We start from the raw sequence: 11,384 nt of genomic DNA, 5'->3' as shown, positions 1-11,384 counted from the left end.
ACTAGTAAATACTGTCTGTTCTAACACTAAGGACCTGTCTGTTCTAACACTAAGGACCTGTCTGTTCTAACACTAAGGACCTGTCTGTTCTAACACTAAGGACCTGTCTGTTCTCTCTCTCTTCCTTCTCTCTCTACTTCTGAGAAGAGGAGCTTCTGTATGCTCCACACTTTCTCTTGTTCTCCCACTTCTTCTGCATCTCATGTAGCTCTCTCTCTCTCCCTCTCTCTCTCTCTCTCGCTCTCTGCCCTTTCCTCTCCTCCTAGGGGGAGAGTGAGAGAGAGAGAGAGAGAGAGAGAGAGAGAGAGAGAGAGAGCTACATGAGGAGTAAACAGATGTTGCACTTGACACATTTATGAAATGTCTTATCCCAGTTACTAATAAGCAGCTCCCATTATGAAAAAGACAGTAAAAACTGTTACATCCCAGTGAATGGATGAGGAATTGAACAAATGGTATGGTTGAGAGGGATCAGGAATGGCAAATAAGTCTCCCTTCTCTCTGTCCACTACATTGGCAAACGTACTGCAAATTGAGAAATCATGTGACTAAACTGAACAAAAAGACGAAGATGTCATAATAGACAGGAACTAATGGGGATCCATAATAAACCCCAGGAAGAGTAGCTGCTGCCTTGGCAGGAACTAATGGGGAACCATAATAAACCCCAGAAAGAGTAGATGCTGCCTTGGCAGGAACTAATGGGGATCCATAATAAACCCCAGGAAGAGTAGCTGCTGCCTTGGCAGGAACTAATGCGGATCCATAATAAACCCCAGGAAGAGTAGCTGCTGCCTTGACAGGAACTAATGGGGATCCATAATAAACCCCCAGGAGAGTAGCTGCTGCCTTGGCAGGAACTAATGGGGATCCATAATAAACCCCAGGAAGAGTAGATGCTGCCTTGACAGGAACTAATGGGGATCCATAATAAACCCCAGGAAGAGTAGCTGCTGCCTTGGCAGGAACTAATGGGGATCCATCATTTAAAAAAGACAGAATTAGGGGATAGATTGACAAGAGGATAGATGGTAAAGACAAAATGAGAGAGAGAGAGAGAGAGAGAGAGAGCGAGAGAAAGAGCGAGAGAGAGAGAGAGCGAGAGAGAGAGAGAGAGAGAGAGAAAGAAAGAGAGAGAGAGAGCGAGAGAGAGAGAGAAACCTACGTCAGAACCCTGGCTTTACACTTTTCATTTGTTTTGTGGTTGAGAGATTAGAACACAGATTAAAGCAGAGATTCCCCCGCTCCTCACAGAGAGAGACACACACACAGAGATGCATTCAGGTTTCGTGGGCGAGGAAGGGGGTAGCTCAGAACGCATTGTCCATATTTGGTATTACCGCTGGTTTGTCAGTTCTCTCTCTCCTCTTCCTCTCTCTATATCCTTCATCGCCATCGCCTTCTCTCTCTCTCCTTTCCCTTCTCCCTGTCCACTAACTCTCTCCCTCTCCTTTCCTTCTCCCTGTCCACTAACTCTCTCCCTCTCCTTTCCCTTCTCCCTGTCCACTAACTCTCTCTCTTTTCCCTTCTCCCTGTCCACTAACTCTCTCCCTCTCCTTTCCCTTCTCCCTGTCCACTAACTCTCTCTCTCTCCTTTCCTTCTCCCTGTCCACTAACTCGCTCCCTCTCCTTTCCCTTCTCCCTGTCCACTAACTCTATCTCCTTTACCTCTCTCCCTGTCCACTAACTCTCTCTCTCTCCTTTCCCTTCTCCCTGTCCACTAATTCTCTCTCTCTCTCCTTTCCCTTCTCCCTGTCCACTAACTCTCTCCCTCTCCTTTCCCTTCTCCCAGTTCACTAACTCTCTCTCTCTCTCCTTTCCCTTCTCCCTGTCCACTAACTCTCTCCCTTCCCTTCTCCCAGTTCACTAACTCTCTCTCTCTCCTTTCCCTTCTCCCTGTCCACTAACTCTCTCTCTCCTTTTCCCTTCTCCCTGTCCACTAACTCTCTCTCTCTCCTTTCCCTTCTCCCTGTCCACTAACTCTCTCTCTCTCCTTTCCCTTCTCCCTGTCCACTAACTATCTCTCTCATTTCCTTCTCCCTGTCCACTAACTCTATCTCCTTTACCTCTCTCCCTGTCCACTAACTCTCTCTCTCTCCTTTCCCTTGTCCCTGTCCACTAACTCTCTCTTTCTCCTTTCCCTTCTCCCTGTCCACTAACTCTCTCTTTCTCCTTTCCCTTCTCCCTGTCCACTAATTCTCTCTCTCTCTCCTTTCCCTTCTCCCTGTCCACTAACTCTCTCTCTCTCCTTTCCCTTCTCCCTGTCAACTAACTCTCTCTTTCTCCTTTCCCTTCTCCCTGTCCACTAATTCTCTCTCTCTCTCCTTTCCCTTCTCCCTGTCCACTAACTCTCTCTCTCTCCTTTCCCTTCTCACTGTCCACTAACTCTCTCCCTCTCCTTTCCCTTCTCCCTGTCCACTAACTCTCTCTCTCTCTCCTTTCCCTTCTCCCTGTCCACTAACTCTCTCCCTCCTTTCCCTTCTCCCTGTCCACTAACTCTCTCCCTCTCCTTTCCCTTCTCCCTGTCCACTAACTCTCTCTCTCTCTCCTTTCCTTCTCCCTGTCCACTAACTCGCTCCCTCTCCTTTCCTTCTCCCTGTTCACTAACTCTATCTCCTTTACCTCTCTCCCTGTCCACTAACTCTGTCTCTCTCCTCTCCCTTCTCCCTGTCCACTAACTCTCTCCCTCTCCTTTCCCTTCTCCCTGTTCCACTAACTCTGTCTCTACTCTCCCTTCTCCCTGTCCCACTAACTCTCTCTCTCCTCTTCTTCTCTATATCCTTCATCGCCATCACCTTCTCTCTCTCTCCTTTCCCTTCTCCTGTCCACTAACTCTCCCTCTCCTTTCCCTTCTCCCTGTTCCACTAACTCTCTCTCTCTCCTCCCCTTCTCCCTGTCCACTAACTCTCTCTCTCTCCTTTCCCTTGTCCCTGTCCACTAACTCTCTCTCTCTCCTTTCCCTTCTCCATGTCCACTAACTCTCTCTTTCTCCTTTCCCTTCTCCCTGTCCACTAATTCTCTCTCTCCTTTCCCTTCTCCCTGTCCACTAACTCTCTCTCTCTCCTTTCCCTTCTCCCTGTCCACTAACTCTCTCTCTCTCCTTTCCCTTCTCCCTGCCCACTAACTCTCTCTCTCACCTTTCCCTTCTCCCTCTCCACTAACTATCTCTCTCATTTCCCTTCTCCCTGTCCACTAACTCTATCTCCTTTACCTCTCTCCCTGTCCACTAACTCTATCTCCTTTACCTCTCTCCCTGTCCACTAACTCTCTCTCTCTCTCCTTTCCCTTGTCCCTGTCCACTAACTCTCTCTTTCTCCTTTCCCTTCTCCCTGTCCACTAACTCTCTCTTTCTCCTTTCCCTTCTCCCTGTCAACTAACTCTCTCTCTCTCCCTTCCCTTCTTCCTGTTCCACTAACTCTCTCCCTCTCCTTTCCTTCTCCCTGTCCACTAACTCTCTCTCCTTTCCCTTCTCCCTGTCAACTAACTCTCTTTCTCCTTTCCCTTCTCCCTGTCCACTAATTCTCTCTCTCTCTCCTTTCCCTTCTCCCTGTCCACTAACTCTCTCTCTCTCCTTTCCCTTCTCCCTGTCAACTAACTCTCTCTCTCTCCTTTCCCTTCTCCCTGTCCACTAACTCTCTCTCTCTCTCCTTTCCCTTCTCCCTGTCCACTAACTCTCTCTCTCTCCTTTCCCTTGTCCCTGTCCACTAACTCTCTCTCTCTCCTTTCCCTTCTCCCTGTCAACTAACTCTCTCTTTCTCCTTTCCCTTCTCCCTGTCCACTAATTCTCTCTCTCTCTCCTTTCCCTTCTCCCTGTCCACTAACTCTCTCTCTCTCCTTTCCCTTCTCCCTGTCAACTAACTCTCTCTCTCTCCCTTCCCTTCTTCCTGTTCCACTAACTCTCTCCCTCTCCTTTCCCTTCTCCCTGTCCACTAACTCTCTCCCTCTCCTTTCCCTTCTCCCTGTCCACTAACTCTCTCTCTCCTTTCCTTCTCCCTGTCCACTAACTCTCCCTCTCCTTTCCCTTCTCCCTGTCCACTAACTCTCTCTCTCCTTTCCCTTCTTCCCTGTCCACTAACTCTCTCTCATTTCCCTCTCCCTGTCCACTAACTCTCTCCTCTCCCTTCCCTTCTCCCTGTCCACTAATTCTCTATCCCTCTCCTTTCACTTCTCCCTGTCCACTAACTCTCTCTCTCTCCTTTCCCTTCTCCCTGTCCACTAACTCTCTCTCTCTCTCCTTTCCCTTCTCCCTGTCCACTAACTCTCTCTCTCTCCTTTCCCTTCTCCCTGTCCACTAACTCTCTCTCTCTCCTTTCCCTTCTCCCTGTCCACTAATTCTCTCTCTCTCCTTTCCTTCTCCCTGTCCACTAACTCTCTCTCTCCTTTCCCTTCTCCCTGTCCACTAACTCTCTCTCTCCTTTCCCTTCTCCCTGTCCACTAACTCTCTCTCTCTCTCCTTTCCCTTCTCCCTGTCCACTAACTCTCTCCTTTCCCTTCTCCCTGTCCACTCAACTCTCTCCCTCCTTTCCCTTCTCTCTGTCCACTAACTCTCTCTCTCTCCTTTCCTTCTCCCTGTTCCACTAACTCTCTCTCTCTCCTTTCCCTTCTCCCTGTCCACCAACTCTCCCTCTCCTTTCCCTTCTCCCTGTCCCACTAACTCTCTCCTCTCCTTTCCCTTCTCCCTGTCCACTAACTCTCTCTCCCTCTCCTTTCCCTACTCCCTGTCCACTAACTCTCTCCCTCTCCTTTCCCTTCTCCCTGTCCACTAACTCTCTCCCTCTCCTTTCCCTTCTCCCTGTCCACTAACTCTCTCTCTCTCCTTTCCCTTCTCCCTGTCAACTAACTCTCTCTTTCTCCTTTCCCTTCTCCCTGTCCACTAATTCTCTCTCTTCTCTTCCTTTCCCTTCTCCCTGTCCACTAACTCTCTCTCTCTCTCCTTTCCCTTCTCCCTGTCAACTAACTCTCTCTCTCTCCTTTCCCTTCTCCCTGTCCACTAACTCTCTCTCTCTCTCCTTTCCTTCTCCCTGTCCACTAACTCTCTCTCTCTCCTTTCCGCTTGTCCCTGTCCACTAACTCTCTCTCTCCTTTCCCTTCTCCCTGTCAACTAACTCTCTCTTTCTCCTTTCCCTTCTCCCTGTCCACTAATTCTCTCTCTCTCTCCTTTCCCTTCTCCCTGTCCACTAACTCTCTCTCTCTCCTTTCCCTTCTCCCTGTCAACTAACTCTCTCTCTCTCCCTTCCCTTCTCCCTGTCCACTAACTCTCTCTCCTTTCCCTTCTCCCTGTCCACTAACTCTCTCCCTCCTTTCCCTTCTCTCTGTCCACTAACTCTCTCTCTCCTTTCCCTTCTCCCTGTTCCACTAACTCTCTCTCTCTCCTTTCCCTTCCCTGTCCACCAACTCTCTCCCTCTCCTTTCCCTTCTCCCTGTCCACTAACTCTCTCCCTCTCCTTTCCCTTCTCCCTGTCCACTAACTCTCTCTCCCTCTCCTTTCCCTACTCCTGTCCACTAACTCTCTCTCTTTCCCTTCTCCCTGTCCACTAACTCTCCCTCTCCTTTCCCTTCTCCTGTCCACTAACTCTCTCTCTCCTTTCCTTCTCCCTGTCAACTAACTCTCTCTTCTCCTTTCCCTTCTCCCTGTCCACTATTCTCTTCTCTCTCTCTCTCCTTTCCTTCTCCCTGTCCACTAACTCTCTCTCTCTCTCCTTTCCCTTCTCCCTGTCCACTAACTCTCTCTCTCTCCTTTCCCTTCTCCCTGTCCACTAACTCTCTCTCTCTCTCCTTTCCCTTCTCCCTGTCCACTAACTCTCTCTCTCTCCTTTCCCTTCTCCCTGTCCACTAACTCTCTCTCTCCTTTCCCTTCTCCCTGTCCACTAACTCTCTCTTTCTCCTTTCCCTTCTCCCTGTCCACTAACTCTCTCTCTCTCCTTCTTCTCCTGTCCACCAACTCTCTCTCTCTCTCCTTTCCCTTCTCCCTGTCCACTAACTCTCTCTCTCTCCTTCCCTTCTTCCTGTTCCACTAACTCCTCTCTCCCTCCTTTCCCTTCTCCTGTCCACTAACTCTCTCCTCTCCTTTCCCTTCTCCCTGTCCACTAACTCTCTCTCTCTCCTTTCCCTTCTCCCTGTTCACTAACTCTCTCCTCTCCCTTCTCCCTGTCCACTAACTCTCTCCCTCTCCTTTCCCTTCTCCCTGTCCACTAACTCTCTCTCTCATTTCCTTTCTTCTCCCTGTCCACTAACTCTCTCCCTCTCCCTTCCTTCTCCCTGTCCACCTTCTCTATCCCTCCTTTCCTTCTCCCTGTCCACTAACTCTCTCTCTCTCCTTTTCCCTTCTCCCTGTCCACTAACTCTCTCTCTCTCTCCTTCCCTTCTCCCTGTCCACTAACTCTCTCTCTCTCCTTTCCCTTCTCCTGTCCACTAACTCTCTCTCTCTCTCCTTTCCCTTCTCCCTGTCCACTAATTCTCTCTCTCTCTCCTTTCCTTCTCTCCCTGTCCACTAACTCTCTCTCTCCTTTCCCTTCTCCCTGTCCACTAACTCTCTCTCTCCTTTCCCTTCTCCCTGTCCACTAACTCTCTCCCTCTCCCTTTCCCTTCTCCCTGTCCACTAACTCTCTCCCTCTCCTTTCCCTTCTCCTGTTCCACTAACTCTCTCTCTCCTCTCCCTTCTCCCTGTCCCACTAACTCTCTCTCTCTCTCTCTTCTCTTATCCTTCTCTGTCCATCACCTTCTCTCTCTCTCCTTTCCCTTCTCCTGTCCACTAACTCTCTCTCCTCCTTTCCCTTCTCCCTGTCCACTAACTCTCTCTCTCTCCTTTCCCTTCTCCCTGTCCACTCCCTCTCTCTCTCCTTTCCCTTGTCCCTGTCCACTAACTCTCTCTCTCTCCTTTCCCTTCTCCATGTCCACTAACTCTCTCTTTCTCCTTTCCCTTCTCCCTGTCCACTAATTCTCTCTCTCTCCTTTCCCTTCTCCCTGTCCACTAACTCTCTCTCTCTCTCCTTTCCCTTCTCCTGTCCACTAACTCTCTCTCTCTCTCCTTTCCTTCTCCCTGTCCACTAACTCTCTCTCTCTCCTTTCCCTTCTCCCTCTCCACTAACTATCTCTCTCATTTCCCTTCTCCTGTCCACTAACTCTATCTCTCTCCTTTCCCTTCTCCCTGTCCACTAACTCTCTCTCTTTACCTCTCTCCCTGTTCACTTCTCTCTCTCTCCTTTCCCTTGTCCCTGTCCACTAACTCTCTCTCTCCTTTCCCCTTCTTCCACTAACTCTCTCTTCTCTCCTTTCCCTTCTCCCTGTCCACTACCTTCTCTCTCTCTCCTTTCCCTTCTCCCTGTCCACTAACTCTCTCTCTCTCTCCTTTCCCTTCTCCCTGTCACTAACTCTCTCTCTCCCTTCCCTTCTTCCCTGTCCACTAACTCTCTCCCCCTCTCCTTCCCTTCTCCCTGTCCACTAACTCTCTCCCTCTCTTTCCTTCTCCCTGTCCACTAACTCTCTCTCTCTCCTTTCCCTTCTCCCTGTCCACTAACTCTCTCTCTCTCTCCTTTCCCTTCTCCCTGTCCACTAACTCTCTCTCTCTCCTTTCCTTCTCCTGTCCACTAACTCTCTCCCTCTCTCCTTCCCTTCTCCTGTCCACTAACTCTCTCTCTCTCCTTTCCCTTCTCCCTGTCCACTAACTCTCTCTCTCTCCTTTCCCTTCTCCCTGTCCACTAATTCTCTCTTTCTCCTTTCCCTTCTCCTGTCCACTAATTCTCTCTCCCTCCTTTCCCCTTCTCCCTGTCCACTAACTCTCTCTCTCTCCTTTCCCTTCTCCCTGTTCCACTAACTCTCTCTCTCTCTCCTTTCCCTTCTCCCTGTCCACCAACTCTCTCCCTCTCCTTTCCCTTCTCCCTGTCCACTAACTCTCTCTCCCTCTCTTTTCCCTTCTCCCTGTCCACTAACTCTCTCCCTCTCCTTTCCCTTCTCCCTGTCCACTAACTCTCTCTCTCTCCTTCCCTTCTCCCTGTCCACTAACTCTCTCCCTGTCCTTTCCCTTCTCCTGTCCACTAACTCTCTCTCTCCCTCTCTCTCTCTCTTTCTCCCTCTTCTTTTATATGGCAAAAAAGCAATTTCTTTCTCTTTGTCGGCCAGGCGGTCTGTAAGCCTTTAAGTAGGGATTTTCTGCTGTGTCGGAATGGGAACGCCATTAACCAGAGCTCTCGCTGACGATCCTGTTCCGTGACTGACGCACGACCGCCGGAATCTTTCATGTCATGTCACAATCCACGGTGCTGTTGGACTGTGTGTGTGTGTGTGTGTGTGTGTGTGTGTGTGTGTGTGTTATGGGGGGGTTATGATATTGGTAACAGCGATATAAAGGCCTGGTATTAGTGGGCGTGTCAGGAGTCTTTATAAATCCTTTATGACCGAGAAAAACACTAATATTAAGCTCCTTTTCTGATACGGGGACAGAAGTACACACACACACACATATATACACACACACACACACACAAAGCACACACACAAAGCATATACACACAAAGCACACACACACACAGCATTGGAACGAACAAAATACACACCCAACAGACATACACATCCCTCCACACACTGTGTACAGCAGTATCTCTCTCTCTCTCTCTCTCCTTCTCTCATCTCTGTGTACAGCAGTATCTCTCTCTCTCTCCTTCTCTCAGCTCTGTGTACAGCAATATCTCTCTCTCTCTCTCCTTCTCTCAGCTCTGTGTACAGCAGTATCTCTCTCTCTCTCCTTCTCTCAGCTCTGTGTACAGCAGTATCTCTCTCTCTCCTTCTCTCAGCTCTGTGTACAGCAGTATCTCTCTCTCTCCTTCTCTCAGCTCTGTGTACAGCAGTATCTCTCTCTCTCTCCTTCTCTCAGCTCTGTGTACAGCAGTATCTCTCTCTCTCTCCTTCTCTCAGCTCTGTGTACAGCAGTATCTCTCTCTCTCTCCTTCTCTCAGCTCTGTGTACAGCAGTATCTCTCTCTCTCTCTCCTTCTCTCAGCTCTGTGTACAGCAGTATCTCTCTCTCTCTCCTTCTCTCAGCTCTGTCTACAGCAGTATCTCTCTCTCTCTCCTTCTCTCAGCTCTGTGTACAGCAGTATCTCTCTCTCTCCTTCTCTCAGCTCTGTGTGTCTCTCAGCTCTCTCTCTCCTTCTCTCAGCTCTGTGTACAGCAGTATCTCTCTCTCTCTCCTTCTCTCAGCTCTGTGTATTAGCAGTATCTCTCTCTCTCTCCTTCTCTCAGCTCTGTGTACAGCAGTATCTCTCTCTCTCTCTCCTTCTCTCATCTCTGTGTACAGCAGTATCTCTCTCTCTCTCCTTCTCTCAGCTCTGTGTACAGCAATATCTCTCTCTCTCTCTCCTTCTCTCAGCTCTGTGTACAGCAGTATCTCTCTCTCTCTCCTTCTCTCAGCTCTGTGTACAGCAGTATCTCTCTCTCTTCTTCTCTCAGCTCTGTGTACAGCAGTATCTCTCTCTCTCTCTTCTCTCAGCTCTGTGTCTCTCCTCTCCTTCTCTCAGCTCTGTGTACAGCAGTATCTCTCTCTCTCTCCTTCTCTCAGCTCTGTCTACAGCAGTATCTCTCTCTCTCTCCTTCTCTCAGCTCTGTGTACAGCAGTATCTCTCTCTCTCTCCTTCTCTCAGCTCTGTGTACAGCAGTATCTCTCTCTCTCTCCTTCTCTCAGCTCTGTCTACAGCAGTATCTCTCTCTCTCTCCTTCTCTCAGCTCTGTGTACAGCAGTATCTCTCTCTCTCTCCTTCTCTCAGCTCTGTGTACAGCAGTATCTCTCTCTCTCTCCTTCTCTCAGCTCTGTCTACAGCAGTATCTCTCTCTCTCCTTCTCTCAGCTCTGTGTACAGCAGTATCTCTCTCTCTCTCCTTCTCTCAGCTCTGTGTACAGCAGTATCTCTCTCTCTCTCCTTCTCTCAGCTCTGTGTACAGCAGTTCTCTCTCTCCTTCTCTCAGCTCTGTGTCAGTATCTTCTCTCTCCTTCTCTCAGCTCTGTGTACATCTCTCTCTCTCTCCTTCTCTCAGCTCTGTAGCAGTATCTCTCTCTCTCTCCTTCTCTCAGCTCTGTGTACAGCAGTATCTCTCTCTCTCTCCTTCTCTCAGCTCTGTGTACAGCAGTATCTCTCTCTCTCCTTCTCTCAGCTCTGTGTACAGCAGTATCTCTCTCTCTCTCCTTCTCTCAGCTCTGTGTACAGCAGTATCTCTCTCTCTCCTTCTCTCAGCTCTGTGTACAGCAGTATCTCTCTCTCCTTCTCTCAGCTCTGTGTACAGCAGTATCTCTCTCTCTTCTCTCAGCTTGTGTCAGTATCTCTCTCTCCTTCTCTCAGCTCTGTGTACAGCAGTATCTCTCTCTCTCTCTCCTTCTCTCAGCTCTGTGTACAGCAGTCTCTCTCTCTCTCTCTCTCTCTCTCTCTCTCTCTCTCTCCTTCTCTCCCTCCCCTTCCTCTCTTTATACACCTGACCCCAGATCATTTACCACACACTACATCCCCTAACACTGTTGTTGTTGTTGTTGATGAGGATGTTGTTGATGTTGATGAGGATGTTGTTGTTGTTGATGAGGATGTTGTTGATGAGGATGTTGTTGTTGTTGTGTGTCTAACCTAACCCTGTTGTTGTTGTTGATGTTTTTGTTGCTGATGTTGTTGTTGTTGATGTTGTTGTTGTTGTGTCTCTAACCTAACCCTGTTGTTGTTGTTGATGTCGATGTTGTTGATGTTGTTGTTGTTGTTGTTGTTGTGTCTCTAACCTAACCCTGTTGTTGTTGTTGATGTTGTTGATGTTGATGTTGATGAGGATGTTGTTGTTGTTGTTGTTTATCTCCTTCTAACCCTGTTGTGTCGTTGTGTTTTTCATTCTTCTCCAGCGCCACCAAAGTTCACACGGACCCCAGAGGACCAGACCGGGGTGCAGGGAGGGGTCGCCTCCTTCGTCTGTCAGGCCACTGGAGACCCTCCGCCCAGCATTGTCTGGAACAAGAAGGGCAAGAAGGTCCAGAACCAGAGGTTTGAGGTATGCAATCAATCATCAATCAATCATCAATCAGTCCGTCAATCATCAATCAGTCCATCAATCATCAATCAGTCCATCAATCAGTCAGTCAGTCCATCAATCAGTCAGTCAGTCCATCAATCAGTCAGTCAGTCCATCAATCAGTCCATCAATCATCAATCAGTCCATCAATCAGTCAGTCAGTCCATCAATCAGTCAGTCAGTCCATCAATCAGTCAGTCAGTCCATCAATCAGTCAGTCAGTCCATCAATCAGTCCATCAATCAGTCAGTCAGTCCATCAATCATCAGTCAGTCCATCAATCAGTCCATCAGTCAGTCAGTCAGTCCATCAATCAGTCAGTCAGTCCATCAATCAGTCAGTCAGTCCATCA

The 11,384-nt window shown here is 49.0% G+C and overlaps 1 protein-coding gene across 1 annotated transcript in view; it reads left to right on the top strand.

The window, feature by feature from the left end:
• Nucleotides 1-11,384, top strand: part of LOC135561990 (receptor-type tyrosine-protein phosphatase delta-like) — a 46,306-nt gene that overhangs the window by 11,844 nt on the left and 23,078 nt on the right. Inside the window, exon 2 of the mRNA XM_065004524.1 lies at nucleotides 10,866-11,011. Within this exon, the coding sequence (XP_064860596.1) occupies nucleotides 10,866-11,011 (146 nt within the window). The remainder of the gene's footprint in view (nucleotides 1-10,865; nucleotides 11,012-11,384) is intronic.

Source organism: Oncorhynchus nerka, linkage group LG18, assembly GCF_034236695.1.
Source record: "Oncorhynchus nerka isolate Pitt River linkage group LG18, Oner_Uvic_2.0, whole genome shotgun sequence".
NCBI classification, from domain to species: domain Eukaryota; kingdom Metazoa; phylum Chordata; class Actinopteri; order Salmoniformes; family Salmonidae; genus Oncorhynchus; species Oncorhynchus nerka.
Note: the sequence above shows the minus strand (reverse complement) of the source record. Positions and strands in the feature narration are given on the sequence as shown.